The 20637-nt window shown below is 41.0% G+C and overlaps 1 protein-coding gene across 3 annotated transcripts in view; it reads right to left on the reverse strand.

Moving 5' to 3' along the window:
* Positions 1-4290: 4290 nt before the first annotated feature.
* TMEM63A (transmembrane protein 63A) overlaps positions 4291-20637 on the reverse strand; it is a 30711-nt gene continuing 14364 nt past the window's right edge. For all 3 annotated transcript variants that reach the window (XM_041425146.1, XM_041425143.1, XM_041425144.1), the window contains exons 13-24: positions 20397-20530; positions 18040-18177; positions 16774-16927; positions 15916-16022; positions 14255-14341; positions 13552-13614; positions 12537-12699; positions 11580-11685; positions 10462-10629; positions 7061-7176; positions 5995-6057; positions 4291-5399 (exon numbers count right to left, since the gene is read on the reverse strand). In XM_041425146.1, coding sequence (XP_041281080.1) covers positions 5229-5399; positions 5995-6057; positions 7061-7176; positions 10462-10629; positions 11580-11685; positions 12537-12699; positions 13552-13614; positions 14255-14341; positions 15916-16022; positions 16774-16927; positions 18040-18177; positions 20397-20530 — 1470 coding nt within the window. In that variant the 3' untranslated portion in view covers positions 4291-5228. The remainder of the gene's footprint in view (positions 5400-5994; positions 6058-7060; positions 7177-10461; positions 10630-11579; positions 11686-12536; positions 12700-13551; positions 13615-14254; positions 14342-15915; positions 16023-16773; positions 16928-18039; positions 18178-20396; positions 20531-20637) is intronic.

The following is a 20637-nucleotide window of genomic DNA, read 5'->3' on the forward strand; positions in this document are numbered from 1 at the left end:
AAGTTTTTTGCAGTGATCAGAAGGCAATTTTTAGTATTTCAGAGAAACCAGAGGCAAAGGGAGTTTAAGAAATATCTCACACAAACTGAGCAGAAGAACCCAGTGCAGAACACTCTACTCTTTTTCTTTTTAAAGATAGATAACTTAAATTATTCCTCTTAAAGGTGCTCAATTGATTTATTTCTCAATTTTTGCCCTTTTCTTCCCAGCAGATTCTGATTTCCCATCTCAAAAGGGAATTAAGTTTTCCTATTTCAGGAACACTTTTGAAGTTACAGATTTAAAATATAAAAGAACAAGAAAACCTTACTTCATTCTCTAAATCTAGAATTCTATCATAAAGAATTTCAATGCCTGCAACCAAATTATGGTGCTTAGCAATTCTTTAAATCACTTGGTATTTTCATCTGTGGGGAGAGCTGCTGGTTTTATTTCTCTGTCTCTGTAGATGGAGGGGAAAAATACTGATAATTTGCCTTAGGGGAAAAAACCTATTTAGAATTCCAAATAAGTTTTGACATGGAACATCTTCACTTGAAAGAAACAACTTAGTGCTTTACATTTCAGGAGAGCAGGCTATAAAAAAGCCAATCAGTCTGAAAATCCAAGCATAAACCAGCACCAAATGCATGAAAGATTTTCATACAGAAGGAAGGCCAGCTGTGTACAAAAATACATATCTCTTACATTTCCTCAGCTCTCAGTCTTCCTCCTGTACTGCAATTTTTTTATTTCAATTAACATCTAAGAAGCACAACAGATAGGAACCTTTCAAAACCAGTCCCTAACTTTCACCCTTTTGGGAGGTTCACAACCACACAGCAGTAGTGATGAGACAGCAAGAAAATCTGGCTCCTGTTTTATTTAGGAGCATCTTATGACATACCATACATTGGACTTCTAGAATTCTATCTTCAACATCACTTTTGAGAAGAGTGCTTTCATTAATTATTAACCAGCACTTAGTTAACCACTGAGTCTGGGAGCAGATACAAAAATTTCCCTCACTCCTTCTTGGCTATTTACAGCCCCACCTATTTCCACTTGAAGTTGTATTGGCTGCAGCTGAGATGCTCCATTCTAACCAACAGGATGTGGGATACAGAACAAATGCCAGGACTTCACCCAAGAACCAAAAAATTATAGGGAAGAATGTCCCATTATAATGACCCAATCTTCAGTCTCTCCACATTTAGTTGTTTCCTTTCTGTTTTTATCCTTCAGACAGCTGTCCTCAGAAAGAAAAAAACCAACTTCTGTACTTCTGAAATATCTGGAACAGGCACTTGCAGCTGTTACAGACAGGTGACTGTCTGAATCCTTCAAGTCTTGTCTAGATATGACAGAGAAGGAATTTGCAAGACCAATTACAGATAAGACATGTGACCCCGGCTTCATTTGGAATTAAAAGTGTGTATTTCCTTACATTTTTGAAGTTTTGAGACAATAAAGGGTGTCTTTGCTTTGTAGTCAATAGACTTGGGATAGAGCTCCCTTCTCCCCATATCTTCTGCCTCTTACCTTACTTTTGCTAAAAGCCAGGTGAAAACTCTGTGGTCTGCTGCTTCTGGGATGAAAAAGCAGCAGACTTGAAGCCTTCTCTTCTTGAAGAGAAGGCTTCCAAAAGCAAAAGGCTTCCAAACACTCATAACCAGATTATCTGTAGAACAGACACAAGAAAGCTTCAGTTGTGCTGCCAGCATGTGTGGGCAAGCAGAGCTGGGAACTGGACCTCTGTAAAAAGAGACAGAAAGAACATGGCCTACTGCTACACTGGAGCACTTGGAAACTTAGCCAGCACAAAGATCTGCTTTTGGCTCAGGATATGGGAAAAGCCCAGAGGAAAACAAAGCACAAACGTGTGCACCTCATGCAAATGAGAAATTGCAATAATTTGGGTGTTGAGGATGTGTTGTAAGAGGGCTGGAGGTGAGCCAGATGGGCCTGGCACACAGAATCCTGGCACAGAGCTCCGTGTATCCAAGCAAGCCAAGGCTTCTGAGCCTCAGCAAACCATGTAGCATTTTCCTCACTCTGGAAGAAATTCATCTACCCTGAAGTGTTTGCAGAAGTGTACCCTGTTGTACAGTGTCAAATGAGCTCCATCCTTCAAAGTGTCAGAGGCTGCCCCTTCAGCTGTGTCACAGAGAATCCCATCACAGACCACGCTCTGGGGCTTCCTCCTGTGGAGGGAGAGTGTCAGCTTGTTCAGGATTCCTCCTGTGGAGGGAGAGTGTCAGCTTGTCCAGGATTCCTCCTGTGGAGGGAGAGTGTCAGCTTGTCCAGGATTCCTCCTGTGGAGGGAGAGTGTCAGCTTGTCCAGGATTCCTCCTGTGGAGGGAGAGTGTCAGCTGGTCCGGGATTCCTGCCCCGGGAGCCCTGCTGGAGGTGGCTGCTGGAATGTCGGGAAGGACTCAGCGTGGGGGAGGCACTGCTCCAACTGAGCAATGCAAGGCAAGCAGCAGGAGCTGGATCCCAACAAATATGGGAGCTTCTGGGAGCCACAGTCAGCAGCTCCAGCTGGGCCATTTGCTTAGGCTGCCTGCCAAAAGTTTTATAAAAAGAACAGTAAAGAATGTGCCATGGCTTTAAATACGAATTTCAAATACAGTGCAGCCAATATCCACATTTGTTGAGGCTTCCATCCCTCAGCTTTTCTCTAAGGCTCAGTCAGGAATGCAAGGAGTTTCTCCTGCTGATCTAATTTTATCCCCTCGCAGATATCCACCAGAATGAAGGAATGAAGTAGAGCCAGGGCAGTTTCCTAATTACTTCCAGCTTTTAGAGAGGGACCCAAAAGATAATAGTGAAGCAAGCACAACACAGCAAAGATGTTAAACCAGCCTATAATTTGTGTGTTGCTGTACACAGCTCTTGTGATAATTTACTAATAAGTGACCTCAGCCTTTTCTCCAACTGGTGCCTGTCCTAATACCATAGACATTTCTATGAGTTTAACTGCAACACAGCACAGTGGCAAACAAGAATGGCTGCTACACAATACGTGAAATATGCAGGTGACTTCCCCATCAGACACATGAACTGGTTCCTCAAATGCCAACAACGACTTTTTAGCAAGATGTAACTTTCCATTACCTCAGAGGTTTTCCATATTCTATATCTGAAGCACCTTAGCATGACTGGAGGTGGGTTTATTCAAGTTCAGCTTGTGCTGAGCTTGTGCCAGCCACAGGGAATGTCACCACCAAGGTTCAGCAACCTCCCAGGTACAGAAAGGAAATCAAATCATTAAAGGAGTTTTTGTCCTCAATATGACACACAGAACCTCACAGTGAGTATCAAAAGTCGTCTGTTCAAAAAAGTGAGTTACATCACAGAGCATAAAACCCCCACAGCACCAGCACAGTAAACAGGCCAAGTGTGGTAGCTGAATGATTTATTTGATTCTTCAATAAGCACACATATAAGCATCCACTGCTGCTGCAGACACCTGGATGAGACGGGGTAGTGCAGCTAGAAAGGAGTCAGAACAATCACAGGCTTCTGATCTAATTAACACAACAAGCTGCCTCCTCCTTGTGACCGCATGTCTGTATGAGACTCACAGATGAGTAAAAAATTGGAGTCTGTTGGGTTTTTTTCCTTCTTGGTTTGAACACCAACCTGGAATGGAGTGTGTGCACGAGGTACACACCACCTCATAATGCCATGAGTGCTAAAAATCAAAATGCACACACACACATGCACAAACCCCTGACTAAACTGCACCACTGAAGTGAGAGTAAAACAGTCTGACAAATTCAGGCCCCCCTCACTAGCCAAGGCTCCTCACCTGCCTTTTAAGAACCAGGAGGTGCATCTTCAGCTAACAGGATGGGTTTGCAATCAGAGGGCTCAGAGCTCCACAGGGTCCTTCTTGCAGCAGGAAGGTCTCATGGTCAGCACTTGTCTGAGTGCTGCTCTTGGGAAGCTGGAGGCAGTCCTGCAAGACACTGAACATCTGCACATATTTATGGCACAAAATCTCCTTCAATCTCAAGACTTTGCTGCTTTACAGACATGCTAGAAAAGGTCAAAGTCAGGAAGTAACAGTTTAACAACAAGCAAGGAAACAGAAGGCCAAAAGCTTCTCCTACCCATAGGTCACCAAGATTCATCCCCTAGAGAAATCCAAAAGTATTCAAATTCCTCATGGGACATACTGTCATTCTGAGGTTTGTGGCAGCGCTCTTATGAAGAGTTCATGACCATGCTGTGAGGCAGCCAGCAAAAGGACTGTTTCAATACACAGAGAAAAGAATAAATAAATCAAGACAGCCTGAAATGTTTCTAAACTCAGTGTTTTATTGCTCCGTGATTATTAGTTACACTTTGACACATTGCACTTCGGAATAGATTAGCACCTACTACATAATTTAAAAACTTAGTATTTTACAACTTATATAATTGGCACCAAAGAGAAAACCCAGAGATCTGTCATTTTAACCCAAGACTAAAAGAGATAAAATGTTTACATCCTTTATTGTTGGCAGGTGAGCTTTCATTGTGGAAGGCCCTTAAAAATAGTGAACAGAAACTAACAACCTAAATGCCCTCCAAAAATATATAAAAACAATATCAGATAAATCACTCCCTTCTTTACACCACTCTTTTTGCTTTGGTACTTTTAGTACCCAAGTGCACAGTTATTCCCTCATCACTTTAAAGGAAAAAAAAAAGTAACATGATCAAAACTATGCTGACTACTTTGGGTGAAAAGAGGAGAGACTCCCACACACCATTCTCAGCACCCACACAAACAGCATTTTCATCAAAAGTGGCATTGTCTCAGGATTTAACACATACCAAGAAGTTTATAAATAATAAACGTTGGGGGTTTTTAAAAAGGGAAGAATTCTTTTGAATAAATAAATGACAGCTCTAATAGCTGCATTGGCTTTGGTGACCAGTTATCTAGATGCAGCATAAGTTATCTTCATAAGGCAAGTGATGAGCTAGCAGAAGTGAAGTCCCTGAGGATCAGCATCTCCACATTCTACTTATTTGTTTCACAACGTGTGTAGACAGCCTGGAAAACAATCAGTCCCAAGGCATCTGCTTTTTAATCTCCCAGCACAGCTGCAGACCACACAATGAATTATTTCTGTACCTTTTCTGCAGGCAGGAATACATAAATAACGCCAAATACTTAGGAGGAGGAGGCAGGGAATTAGTTCTGCTAAACCTGGGCCAAGTGCTCCACCTTGTGTTCGTGCTCACGACACAGCTCAGAGCGAAGCTCCCGATGCCTGCTCCACACCTGCAGGTCCTGCGGCATAGCTTCTGATTCCTTCTGCCTGGGAGCAAGTGTTGTCCATGGTGCCGTAGGACAGCTGCTCCGTGGGGGCCAGCACCGTCCTTTCGGTGGGATGAGGACGCAAAACCTGGGGGACGTACATCTGAAATCACAAGTGAAGGCTTTTAGTGGTCTCTCAAAGCACAGGCCTGGGATAACTCACCCAGGAGAATTTTTCCCCTTGTCACTCTTCTTTTCATCTTTTTCCCATTCTTCACCTTAACACCTCAGGCCTTTTGCACCCTGCTGGAGGCTTCCTGGTGCAACACTTGCCTGCACCTCTTGATTGTGGCACCAAGGCCTTTCCTTCTACCTCAGTCCTACGTCCTTCTCAGTGACATGGCAAGCAAGACCTGCTACATGTCACAACATTCAGAACCAAAGCAGTGATGACTGGCTGCATTTGGCAGCTGTCCAGATGTGAGGCTCTCTGGGGCAGGGCACAGAACACAGCACACAGAGCTGCTGGAAGCAGTGTGTCTCAGCTACTCCTAAAACAGCAGCCAAAGGTACTTCTGGAACACCACCTGGGAGCATCAAGAAGCCCAGCTGCAGAGCTCTCTGGTCCCACATGCACCTGGGAAATCCCACAATCCATGCAGACTAATATGTGCTACACAAGCTCTTTGGTAAGCAGGGTGAGAAATTAGGTTTTTCTAGGAAATGCAAGGGAATATTAGTAACTCTTAGCTTCTTACAGAAGATGTTGGGACTGTTGGTACATCTGTGTCTTTTCCTCTTTCACCTTGTGTGTCTTCAATCTGTAAACAGCAATAGGTGGGGAAAGAGAGAGAGACAACATCAAAGTGGTGAGTGAAAACAATACACACAGATCATGAGCACCCAAAACCTGCACAGACAGATCTCAGTGCAATTCTGGCACTCTCTCCACCAGTCCTTCTACACAGAATCATAGAAAGGTTTAGCTTAGAAGATCATCCAGCTCCAAGCCCCTGACATGGGCAGGGACACCTTCCACTAGACCAGGTTGCTCCAAGTCTCATCCAGCTCCAAGCCCCTGACATGAGCAGGGACACCTTCCACTAGACCAGGTTGCTCCAAGTTCCATCCACCCTGGCCTTGAACACTTTCAGGGATGGGCATCCACAACATCACTGAGCAACCTGTGCTAGTGCCTCAGCAATCTCACAGCAAAGAATTTCTTACTATTGCCTAATCTAAACCTACTGTCAGTTTAAAGCCATTCCCTCTTGTCCTCCCACTACATGTTCTTGTAAACAGTCTTTCTCTATCTTTTTTTGTAGGCTCCCTTCAGGTACTGGAAGGCAGCAATTAGGTCAGCCCAGAGCCTTCTCTTCTCCAAGCTGAACACCCCCAATTCTCTCAGCCTGGCCTCAAAGCAGAGGTGTTCCACCCCTCTGATCATCTTTGTTGTATTCTCTGGATTTGCTCCAAGAGGTCCATGTCCTTCCTGTGCTGGAACCCCAGAGCTGGATGCAGCCCTGCAGGTGGGGTCTCTCCAGAGTAGAGGGGCAGAATCTCTTCCCTCAACCTGCTGGCCACACTGCTGGGGATGCAGCCCAGGATACTTTTTCCATACTGCTCTTTTCTCTCAAATTCAGTTCCTGCAGACACAGAGACTTTCCACTCTGCCAAGCAGCCAACCTACACTACAGGCTCTCTTCAGGCATCTCACCATGAACAGACAATGCCAGCAGGAAGGAAGGGACAACCCACCAGGAATAGCTGGTGCTCCATCAAGCACACAGATAGGTGCTGAAAGGTCAGGTATCCATCACTTACCCTATAATTCAGTGGGCTCAGGTACTTGAAACAGCCAAAACAAGTGTAAGCCAAGCAAATAATGATAGTGATGTTGACAACCAGCAAGGTAAACATTGTTGTAGGTGCTTTAAAACCTAGAAAAATATCCAAAGGATACAATAAAAAAATACAGCAGAAAAATCCAACAAAATCAAAAGAAGCCTTTATTTATCCTGTTCATTTTCAGAAGCCTCATGGATTTTTTTTTCTTAGAGAAATGGGCAGTCCACTTCCAGCCACCAACAAGAGAATACCATTATATACTAAGTTCTCCCACTTTTTCTAGAGGCCAAGAAATGTTGGTGCAATACCTAAATGATAGACAAGACTCAGAGTGATTCTTCTCCTCCCTCATTCCTCCATTCTGGACCCACTTCTTAAGTACTGTCATTAATGATCTGTGAAATATAATATTAATTACATTGATAATTTTGATGATGGCACCAAATTGGATGGTTTGCCATCAGCTCAAAGAGATGGAGGTGGGGCAACAGGAGAATCAAAATGGTCTTGGTAGATAAAACCATCCCACCTGCTTTTAAAGGATCAAAACAAAAAAAACAGCAGCAAGATAAAACTGTATGTAGAAAACAGCCATTAAATACAATTTGGAAGGAAAAATAAATGTAGATATGAGGGATAACAATAGCACTGCAGCATACAACTGCTAGAAAGCAGTCAATAGTGGGATGTATCAAAGAACACGGGAAGAGAGGAAAATGAAAAAAAAAAAAAAGACAAGTCTCTGGCAGCTATACAAAATAATTCAGTGCTACTAAGCCTTCAGATGGGTAGCCTTGTCTACAATAAAATATGGACAGAACTGGGAAGAATCCAAGGAAAAAGACCAAGAGAATGGACAGTAAATATGAACTAGGCTGATAGGTAAGTGTTAATTCAGAGAGGGTAATAAACTATAGGAAAGGACATGGTTGCCTAGCATGGAAAAAGCATTAAAGATTACAGTGACTTCTTATTTTCCAAATCCACTAGGGAAATATTCTAAAGAAATTAATCTCATTTTGCAGTAAAGATGACTTGAATAGAATATTAGGAAAAAGTAAACATCACTGCAAGCTCTAGCTGTTTCCAAGCTTCTTCAGACAAAAGAGGCAACACCAACTCTCAGACATTTTTGTGGTAACCTCAGCATATGCAGTGGCACAGAATAGACAAGTTTTACACTTTGCCAGGTTATAGAAGCCCTGCACAGGTCTGTTCACAAGGGGAAAACCACCACACACATGCAAAAAACAAAACCAGAAAAGCTCTATGAACACATCACTATTCAAACCAAAAAAGGGAAGTGAAAAAACCTCCCTAGGGGTATTCTGGAATGTCCTTCAGAGGGGCTTGTTTTTATAAGCACAGGTTACATGAGTATTTATCAGGTGGCAAGGTGTGTCTACACCAAAGCCATTGTATTTGTGCAAACCACAAGGCAAACAGTAGAGATTAGGGAAGGAAAAGTCTCCCACATCAGTTTTCCCTGCACTGTGTCCTTAGAACAACTCCTGCCTGCCAACAGCTCTGGAGAACATGGGATTCAAGTGACTGTCCCAGGAGATGGGGCTTGAACTGCAGATAGGGCCTCACCTCCTCTGTGGTGAGAGGCCCAGTGGTGTAGGATGGGTGGGTGGATGTCAGGCAGGCATAAGATTGCAGATAGAATACAGGCACTGAGAAGGAAAAAATGGGTGCAGCTTCTCACTTTCTGTATGCAGTCAGGTGGGTTTTGATTCTGACTGAGAATGGGGGAAAGGTTTTTCCACCCTTACATTAATGTATGAGGAGTGAGAAACCAGAGTATTGTCACTGGACTCTGCAACCAGACTGAAACACACATATCAAGCCAACCACACAAGTCAATGACCAATCAAGCTTTATACCATAAACTGATCTATTTTGCAGATAAGGAAGCAGAGCTCTCTTATCCTTCCTTCCTTCTTTTTGGCACAAGAAGCAGCAATGAAATCAATGGCAATGAAATCAAAGTATCAAATTCCTACCTCTCAGACTGCCCTGTGCACTGACAAACCACTGAACAACATCCTGCAAAACAGGATCCTCTACACTGACCAAGGCAAACATGGTAACCCAGCCTGTGTTTCCCATTATTAAGGTCCCTGAAAAATGATGGTTTTACCATCCAGAACTAGAAAACATTATAATAAACATTTCATTTTTACTTCACCAGGATTTCCTTCCTAACAATTAAAGAGGTGCATCAGAGGCTGAGTGCTTGGAGTTGATTTTTCTCAAGCATGCTCTAGAAATTCTCCTGTTAATTTAGAGGACCAGATTTGTTGGTCTTCCTGGTTGCAAAAGCAGCTCTCAAAACAAAGGAAAAAACAAGCTCTCAAACATACAAGTAATGCAGGAACATCTGTTCAAATCCAAGGACAGCCTGAAGCAATAGTTCCAAGTTCACCTTCCATCCACAGGGAGCTTTCCCTATAGCTTTACCTCTCCCTAAAGTTGGATGACAGTCTGCCAACAATACCTGTCTGAATGCTGCTATGCTAAAAAACACAATCATTTGTCATGAGGGCACAATACAGTTACCTATCAGGAGCTTCCTTCTAAAGAAGGGGAACCCAACCCTTCCAGCATCACTGATATCCCCATCCCATGCCAAATGCTTTCTCCTGTATCATGGATAAAGACCCATAAGCTGTTGCCTACCCTTTTTCTGACATCAAAGCTGTTGGTACAGCACAGCCAATACAATCAATGCCAAGTACTTGCAAAACACAGAATGTCTGTATTTTAAAGATAAATTACATACAAAACATGAGGTTTTAAACTCCAGTGTGGGGAAGAGAATCAACATCTCACTGCAGTCTTCAATGTAAAATTTGATGGATGATGTAGAACACAGAAGGAATAGCATTAGCCAACATTTTAGCATTTTTTCCTAAGTGATGGCTGTACAACCAAGGCAGCAGCCAATTCAGCCAGGCAAATCAAACTTATGCCCAGGCTGCACAAATGCAGGTAGTGAAGCCAGTGATCATCTCACTTTAAAGAGCTAATTCTGAGTAGATTTTTGTTCTATGTAATGATTTTTACTGTCTGTCACATCACAGCCTAACTGGCCAATTCCAGGTATACTGATTTAAGGAATACACGATCTCCTGTGAGATGAAGGAACATGGAGCCCCATGCTAACAGTTTAATATATCAGCCATCCCATCAAAGGCTCTTGTGCAAATCTTGTGTAGTTCAGTTCCACAGAAAACCACCATGACTCCCCCTTTAGGGAAGGAAATAGAAAAGTCCACAAAGCTTATGAAAGCTTTATGAGAGCTCACATCTAATTCAGGGATGCTGGCAAGAGAGCTGGGAGCAGCTTCCAGGTTGAAACAGGTCATACTTACCCAGCCTCACAAATGAGTAAAAATAGAGCCAGAAAAGGCAGAGGATGGGAGCTGCCAGGGCCTGATTGACAGCTGCAAAGTGCATCTTCTTCTCCAGCTTGGCAGGGAGGTAGGCGTAGTAGAGGTTGTGACGGTCCACCATGTGCTTCAGGAGGATGTAGATCAAACCTGGCAGGGAAAACAGCAGAGCCAAGCAGAGGCTGTCAGAGGTTTGATAAAAAGCAGCAACTCTGTGAGGAGGTCTGCACTAACAGAGTGGATGTAGCTCAGACACGAGGGGGGCACAGCTGCAAGACAGCACCTGCTCCTAAAGCTTAGGAGCTGAGCTTGTTGCACCTCCATCCCTCCCCTCTCCACACACTCTTCTGTGGTGCCTCTTGTGCTCCCAGGGAGAGCCCAGAGCTCCTGCCAAGTGCTGGCACATGAGGCCAAGCCAGTAGGGAAGACTTCCCAACTCCCCTCCCACTGTTGCTTGTAAGGAAGGCATGACAGTGGCTTAACACCTCCCTCTCAGCCTTCACCAGATTCATGACTGGATTTCAAGTCAGCTATTTCTTATCCAAACAAACAGCAAATCTGCTGTTGCAGATATGAATTGTAACAGCTCTGGGATGCAGTGGCACATTCAGATATTTACAACTGCATACAAAAGAGAATGTAAGTAAATATCAATTACATTGTTACAAAAAAATTGGCCACATTCTCTCAATAATAAGGTTGTTGATTAAACCAGTTCTGAACAATATCTAATTTGGATAATTATCTTGTATCTAGCTCTGTAAAGTTTTGGATTAGAAAATGAAAATACCAACTATATAAGATCATTTAGTACTACTTATATCTGATGTAAACCCCTCACTACCAAAGCCAGTACACTCAAATTTGAGAAATAAAATAAACATCTAATAGACATTAAATGGACTTTCAACTTTTAAAGACAGTACAAGAGCTAAGTAATTAATAATCTTTTTCACTGTTCTTCCACAAGAAGGGAAGGAAACTTGGATCCTAGTCCTAAGGATTATCAGCATTTGAATGGGAATAAGAATGCAGAGCTGAGCCTTCCAAACTTCCCACATGTCCCATCTCACTCCCACAGTGCCCACTGGAAAACTTACCAAAAGGGACAATGATGGGACATGTGATGCTGTAGGCCATGATGACAGTGAACACACACAGCATCCAGGCATACATTGCTCCAAATTCATATTCAAATGCCTGTTGCTAGGAAAAAAAAACAAAACACCCAAAACTCTCAAGTCATCCATCAATGTGTCAGGAGTTAAGAATAGATTCCCTAAAGCAACAATTCAGTTTATCTTATTCATTCTGAGAGATCAGTTATTTCCCTAAGAGGCAGAAATGATGTAATTAGATTAAGTATTTTGTGTTTTTATTATCTGGACATACAAAAAAGATGCAGTTTCTTTCTTAGCCTTAAAGTAATTTCTCAGAGAATCTGCATCTACAAGAAGAAGCTCCTTAAGATCACAAGGCAGAAAATAATTGTGCCAGACTCAGAACATTCACCTCACTGTGGTAGCTACATACAGTCTTAAGTTCCCATTGTAACACCTGGAATTTCAAGCTACAGGATGACACTTCACCTGGAAGTGAAAGTCCATCTCTTAAAATGCAATATAGGTAAAAATATATATTTTGCTAGATGTATGTTCAGTTTAAAGCAAGCTGTGCACACCTGATGGCTAACAGAAGAAACTAACTCTAGACAGTTTTGAATGAAAAAACCCATGAAGTTCAGACTATAAGATAAAATCAGAACTATTCTATAAAATCCAAATCATAAAACTCTGACTTAGAGCTATGAAGAGATTGATACCTGAAACTCAGAGCCTGGGTTTTGATTTTTGACCATCTCTGACTGGAATAAATCCCTCCCTGTTATCTGAGCTGTGAATGAAGGGAATATGAACCTGTCGTGGACAAGCGAAACAAAGGCTAAAAAAAAAAAATGTCGGGAGATGATGGTTAATGGTATGAAGGATGGGTGCTCCCACTGTTTCTGACAAGGATGAGTCATTGAAATGCCTCCTGCTCAGGAGGGGCTCCAATACCTGTTTGATGTTTTTCCTCTCTGCTGTGGACTTGGCCATGATCATGCGTATGGTGTAGAGGATGAGGCCCGGCAGGCGCAGCAGCTCCATCCCATTGCCCACGAAAGCTGAGGCAATCACGTAGTTCACAAAGAAAGCTCCCTGGTCAGGCAGGAAAACACATCTGCCAGGAAAGACACCAGACACTGACTGGGAGGAAGGCAAGCAAACATTGGAGGTGTACAATGTATGCCCATTGCCTTTGGAATTGTTATGGTAAGGATAAGCACTATCCAGGTTAGGAAGTGGCCAGCAGAACTTCTGCTAACCTTGTTGTAAAAGAATAGTGCACAGCTGCAAATGCAGCCAGGTATGTAAGAGCCTGGCTCAGGTGCAGTTCAGGTGAGGACTAAACTGTTCACAAAAAGATGCAGCAGCCTGATGGGTGGCTGACAGCAGACAAGAGCATCATCTGACGTCTGCAACAGCAACCTGACACAAGATGAGATAAGACTGCAATAGAATAATCATCTCTCCTAACTTAGTAACTCCTAATTGTCTTCCTGTTACTGATTTTGAAACTGCATTTGGAAATCTATGCCCTAATAATTGCATTGTATTCTTTCCCTCCAGGCACAGGAACTTAAAACAACCAATATCTGCACATTTGCGATGTAATGTGTGCAAAAACATACATTTTTCTTAAAATCAAGGTTCACTGGATTACAGAAAGAGAACTGCTGCAGCTCTGGTTTCACTGTAATCCTTGAGAAGATCCCCTGTCAATTATATTCAACAATCCTCATCCAATTCCAGTATCTTATCATCCTTTCTGTGAAGAAAGTCTTTCTAATGTCCAATCTTATTGTCTCCTCCCCTTATTCAGAAGCTCAACATTCATCCCAAAGTAGCAACCCTGAGCAAATTTTAATAAACACTAACCAAGGACAGTAAACAGAAAAAAAAAAAATCTTAACTCCTAAGCATTTCTTTACAAAGGAATAGCAAAGAAGAATATTACTTAGCTAATACTTACTCCAGCCTCACTGCAGAATCAGATGATTCTCTGTCAAACAGCCAGCGGAAAAAAAAATCAAGACTGAAAGAAAGATGGTGAATGTAATTCAGTCTCCCACACCTTAGTACTGTTTAAAAATACTTCTCTTTTTAAGCAGCTTAAGTCAAGGTAGTGCATTGAAAGAATTTAATCAAATCATCTAAACACTACTTCAGCTTTATCACAGTTACTGATAGCTAGAAATAAGAAAAAAGCTACAAAATTAAACAGAACAAAAACATCTACTTCATATTAAAGCTTTATTATCCATTTTTGTCAATTATTATACAGATAGGACAAATACATGTCATAAACTGTCATGGTGGGGAAACAGTCATAAACTGCAAAGGTGGGGAAAAAAGGACAACTCCAACTGAAGTATCAGACACGGTCAGGAATCTTGGTTCTCAGCTATAATGGTGAGTATGGGCAACTTTTAATTAGGCATTGACCTTACAAGGTCTTGAATCTCTTTGTTAAAAGAAAAGCCAGTCTTTGGAGACTTTTAAGGCTCTGAGGATCCCAGATGTAAGATGAATATTGAAACCTAATGTGTAATGATAACATAACCACACACACTGAAGGGAGTGGGGGTACATGACTATAGCTCACAACTACAAAACACAAGATTTCTCATTATAAAGGTAGTCAGCCATTATCTCATTAAACTATGATTCTTTACCTGGTCAGACCAAGGGAAGGCAGAATCAATACCATGAAGATCAAAAATATGTAGACTTTATGCATCATTATTCTGTTCTCTGCAGATCTATCAACATAAAAAGGCACTGAGTGAGAAACTCATACAAACAGCTGACACATATGAAGGATCTTTCCTGGACAATGCCAGCACTTGTCAGACCCCCAGCTTCCCCTACCATATCACATTGCTACCAGAAAAACCAAACATCTTTGAGACATTCACCAATATGGACCAAGCAGACTTTCAATACCAAAATCTTGCTGAATGTTAATCCAGCCTCTGGATGAGCACCACTGCAGGTGTGCACCACACGCACGGGGACGTGAGACAGGCACAGCTGGTCTCTCACCCAAAGACACTCAATCTTGCAACAGCTTGGAAACAAACAGCTCTTCAAGTGCCATGCCAGGAGGGATTAAGCAGGTCAGAAAAGGGCACCACTGCCAAGAAACCAGACACTTAGACAGCCTCCCTGTCAGGTGTCAAGTCTTGGGGAACAACATGACACTACTAATGCTACACCCCCACTACAGCAGCAGGAACGTGGATCCAGTGACACCCCGTTACCAGAAAAATGCAGCACTATGAACACTACAGACTCCTAGAGGTGGTATCTGATAGGGCTTTAAAACCACAGGGGTTTTATTATAGGAACATTTGGGCACTGTGAGACCTAACAGTGTAACTACACCGAGGCTTGAAATCAGACCTGTGATCTCTAGTGACTTCAGAAAATTATTTTAACTGATGGAGAAGGGCTCAAAGTTCACGTGTGCAGCACAGCTACCAAAACAAAGATGATGAAAAGCATAAAACTGTGACAAATGAACAACAGAATCTAGACATGGTGTCTTAGAAAAGCATTGTATAAAAATCCAAAAGCAAAACCCACCAAATTTACCTTAGAATATAAAAACAAGCAATGACTACAAGCTTTATGGATAAAGACTGAGAGAGGTTGAGATTGAAGTACCATGCTTTTATCTGTGTGTAGGTAAACAGGGCATCAAATCTGGTACTCCAAACCAAGCTGTGCTGATTTCTCCAAGTCAGCAGCTCATTAGTGGACTTGACATCTCTGGGGTGCACCAGCTCAGTGTGAAACCCTTGCATCAACACATCTGCTGGGCCTTTGGCCCCTTAAGTCTTCTCAGATCACCACTGATATCCAACAGATCTGAGCTGTGAACCAGGAGTTACATCCAGACCATTCTGTCATGCCAAACAACAAAAAGATGCATGCCCTTTTTATAAGTTGTCAGCCTGGAGGAGATCCAAGCCACATGGCCTGTCTTCTCAGAGGGCAAGTTAATTATGGGATTAGAGGCACTTGCCATGCTCCTGTTGAAGCTACACTTCCTGAGCCTGCTCAAACAATTTTTTTTTCTCATTAAACACAAAGAGGAGTGAGGTGGGGAGCAGGGGAAAGCATAAGCAAATCATGTGGTCGTATTAGACTTGTTGTGTGGGTTACAAATTACCCAAACCCTGAAGTGTGGTTACAACACTAGAAAGAGACAAGAACAGAAAATTCCCTGCTAGGACAGGTCTGCAGATTTGAGAACTCTGTAAAAGATCAGCACTTCATTTATCTTAGTAGCTCAGCTGAAAAGGTAAAAACAGAGGAAAAAGTTGCTTACTTTGTCCAGTGGGACTCCAGCAAAGTTGAGTAATAGACAATTGTTGGTAACAAAGCTGAGAAGGACCAGAGCAAGAGAGTTGGGAAAAACTGACTGATGACAGGATTCTAGTGGGGGAGAAAACGAGAATTAGTATTAAAAACACTTTAATGCAGTTGTGGTAGAACAGAGATGCTAATATTTTGCTTTTTGTAAATTATAGCAGGATAAACTGGAGAAATTATATTCAGAAAGTCTTAAATTGAGTGCTTAGCACTGGCATGCCAGACAAAAAACCAAAATGAGATTTGGAATTCAATTTCATTAGAGTGCAGTGTCACAGTAGTTTTTATGTAGTTTACACTTGGGGAAATATTTAAAAAGAACAGCTTGTAAATTGCTCTAGCTGCAGTCAAACTAGGATCAGATATATATGCAATCTTGTTTTGAATCCTATAAGCAAAATTTAAAAAAAAATTTACCTCAGAGCTAAAAATCTGAATTTCACCCTTCTTATAATAAAAATCAAAATACAAGTTGGTTTTGAAATTGCATTTTTTGGAAAGATTTTTTTGATTACAACATGTAGAGTTATTTAAGTTTGGACTGCAAATTTTTACCACAAATACATAAGCATGTTATAATAACATAAAACCTCAGATAAAAATTACTTCAGACTATTTTCCAGGAACATAAGAGGGCTAAAGACCTGATTCTGGACTTATGGTTTTCATCAGCAGCTACATAAAACAGTCCTGAGAATTTCAACTGAAGCTGCAAGGTAGGAATTTCAACTAAAGGTAAAACAATGAAACCCTATCAATTTACCAAAATTTTGGTCTGATCCACAGCTACATCCAAACATATGGCAATACTCACATTAAGGTAGTGAATAGGTTTAGTGACATTGAACTTGTCCATGGTTGAGATGATTATGGAAGGAGTAGTAAGAAAAAACAGCACAATAAAAAGGAGCAAATTAATGCAAGCCCATCTAAACCACCATTTCAATCCACGCACTGAAAGATTTTTCCTGGAGAAAGAAGTAAAAATAAAAAAGGTATTAAAATAAGCAACAAGCATTTGCTCTTAAAAAAAGACATATACACTATCTGTCAAGTAACAGGTGGCACTGCTTTTTCTAAGCTGAGCTTTCAAAGTTATATAACAAAGCACTACACAAGTTCCAGTTGCTATTAGAAATAAAGAGAACTGTGCAACCTCTCTTAAATGATACCATAAATTGTGCTTGCAGAAGAACATATCTAATCTTTCATTACACAAACACAATATCTAATCTAGTTAAGGTTTGGGATGAAACACTTTCATTGTACAATAATACATAAGCACTAAACAGAAATGGAATGAGAAGAGATAGAGGACACAGAGAATTTCTGCAAGGAGAATACCTATCAGAGGCAGAATCTACCAAAAAACTGTGATTTGAAATAAAATTTCAATTTGCAAACACTGCATCCCTTTCTGCCATATTAAAAGAGCAACTGTAGATTTTACACAAGTAAAGTTCTAAAATGTTATTTGAGATGGTTGCCAAAAGGACTGGAATGATTTGAGCATCAGGCAAAGCCAAATATTCAGAACAAACAAAACAGGGACACAGAGGTTCAGTAACATCCCTGATTATGACAAGTCTTCTTGTGTACTTGGCATATGCCTTGGTCCCTCTTCTTCAAGGCTGGAGGAAGAAAAGGAAAAGAACAGGAAGAAGACAGACCACAGTTTACAGAGTGGACCAAGTTATGCTCATCACATGGCAACTCTGAAAAATATGTACATATTTTGAGGATACTGAGCACCAAAACCAAGTTGTTTCCCTCAGATCTTAACAGTAGATATGCACTAGCCTCAAAAAAGGGAAATACTGAGGGACAGATATAAACAGGATTGGGGTTTTTTTTAAATTTTGGGGTGGAAAAACTCTAGTCCTATACCCCAATAATGTCCACAGACCCAAAGTCAATGAAGAACACCAGAAATGAAAATAAAGAGGCAGAGCAGCCACATTCCAACACCACATAAAGTTTTAGTTTAGTGTTAAAAAAATCCACACTCATCCCTATTTGTCCTGTGCCCATTCTAATTCTACATTATCACCAAGAAATGGATGTAAGAAAGCAATCTTACCAACAAATATTCTCAGGATAAGGAGCATATGTAACCTCCCAGCTGGATACACACAGCTCCCTGCTGTAGGGCGATGGCTGGGGTTCTCCTTTACACTTAATGCTCTGACATTTACAGGCATTGAAGTCCTTAAGGATGCTGTAAGGAAGAAGAAGATTTTTCCAATTTTATGCACCTGAAAATGTTAAAATTGTAATGAGAAAGTCTGGGAATAAGCGATAAAGGATTTTGGTTTTTTAAAAATTTTAATAACCTGTGATCAAGATAGGGCTTAAACAACACTCTAACACATTATCCATTAATGACCATTATTTAAACAGTTGCTACCAGAGACCTGAGATATGTTTTGTTAGAAATAAAAAGCAGTCTTGGTTTAAACTCTTTACTGCTTCTACCAACATGAACAACAGCAATGAGTCATATTAAAAAAAAATATCAAAGTCTGAGAGCATTGGGAAAAAAATCAAAGACAGAGAGTTTCCTAAACATCTTTACATAATACAGCTGCCTTCAAATCAAAGTAGACTAATGAAATGAGACTGCAGACTAATCCTTTACACTAGCATCAAATCAGCCAATTTTGCCTTGAGTACCAATTCTCAGAAGAATTTTTAGCATGCTAGTATTCTCACAATTCAAAATATTAGCCTCTTTCACCTACTCCTAAAATAATCACAGTGCTTAATTCTATCTTCCAATATTATGAGTTGACTGACACTGAAAGCACTTAAAGAAAATTTAAGCACGCCCAGAATAAATGCTATCAAAGATCTCTCAAAGGACAGCAGTACAAGGGTGAGGCACACATTCAGAAACTATTTTATTACAGTAGCATAGAAACAATCTACATTACATTTAAATGGGGTGATGCCAAAATCTGTGAACATGCTTTTTTCTCAGTTGTGGTCTTAACATAAAGAAGACAGAGAGCCACACACACAAACACCAAACTAAAAACACAACCCTCAATCCCCCAGACTTTTTCCTTACCAGATTCAAGCAGTGATGTCAGATTGCCAGCAGCAAGCAGCAGCAATTATTTAAGACAGTTGATTATTCTTTGATAGTTTATTTTAAAAAATACATACAGAGCAAGTTTTAGCTATCATTAAAAAGCTTCTACAACCACCTGAGCCCCCAGAACCTCACTTCTGGTGTTCTGTTTCTCTCATCCTATTTCAGGGCCCTGCACAGCAGAGCATCCTAAGGGCACCAAGTAACTTTCTAATTTAATGGGAGCCTCAGCTTCCCACATAATTGAATCTAATTTCCTAGGGAATGGAGTCCACCACATTAATTCCAAGCTAAACAAACTAAAACATTTTCAGGTCTTGATGATTGAACTCAGAGATGCCTGCAGTGCAACTCAGAACATTTGCTCAAGGAGGGACTATCCCATCAAAATTGTACACAACACACCAGTAGCTAGAGAAGGAACTTCAGTGCTTATTTCTTCTTTCATTTTCACATCTCAAAATGTTACTTCATTACAAAATTAAGAGAGGAGGAAGATTTCATCACACAATCACTACTCAATGAAAGAGTAGCAAGCAAAACTTTCTCCAATATACCAAATTCTTGAAAGAAATTCTACATCCTGGACTTCCTTGAAAAACAGCCTCAAAAACTGTCTCTCTAACATGACTTGAAGGCCAAAAGAATGCAGACAATTTAAATTACAGAAGCTAAGAACAGAAAAAAGCATGATGTGTTATGTTGCAATACAAACATTATTCTGCTTCCCTTTACCCACTGTGTTAACAAAAGATGTTTACAAAGTGCCAACAGAACATGAGAGGCTACACACATTTTTCTCTGCAAATGACTGAATAAAAGCACAAAACAACTTCTGCTATTAGGTCTAAACATATATCTATAACAACAGATAAGGGATATACAGAATATGTGTATCTATCACCTGTGGCCAGGTCCCTCACTGAGCCTACCCTGCTGAGATGACTTAACTGGCAGTGTAATTTGTACCCATTCTGATAGTTTGGTAATTGCACCATTTGCACAGTAGGAAATGGAGTTGTCAGTAACTCATATCCAAGAACCAATTAGTCTGGCCTCCTAAAACCTACCCTGATGGACTGGATCCCACACAGAAGAGAAAGGCTCTTTATCCCATTAAATGTCCCAAGCCTTTTAGTCTCTTAGATAATTTCTTCATTCAAAGCATAGAGGCTAAAACACATTTATGGGAAAACTTACCAGAAAGCAAAGCAGAGCAAATCCACAGAATGGTAAAAAAGAAGAAAGGAAGAACCAACATAAGCAAACAAGGGACATAAACAAGAGATCAGTTGTATTATTTTAGTAAAAAGAGAGCAAACAAGACAATGGACAACACTTACTAGGTTGCCATGGATTTCTCTTGAAATGTTACAAAGGCCATCCCCAATGGGTTATTATGAACAGCTTGTTCCTCTTTTGAATATTCTTCCTCAAGTTCATTTCTAACTTTGGTATAATAATCTACAGCATCCTCCTGTGGGGAAATTGGTGGCTGTTACGTGCAAGTACCAGATGGCCAATATCCTCATTAACACACAGCTTACACAAACCATAGTCACCCCTCCTCATGCCACTCCCACA

This window comes from Onychostruthus taczanowskii, unplaced genomic scaffold, assembly GCF_017590055.1.
Source record: "Onychostruthus taczanowskii isolate IOZ18803 unplaced genomic scaffold, ASM1759005v1 scaffold87, whole genome shotgun sequence".
In the NCBI taxonomy this organism is placed as follows: domain Eukaryota; kingdom Metazoa; phylum Chordata; class Aves; order Passeriformes; family Passeridae; genus Onychostruthus; species Onychostruthus taczanowskii.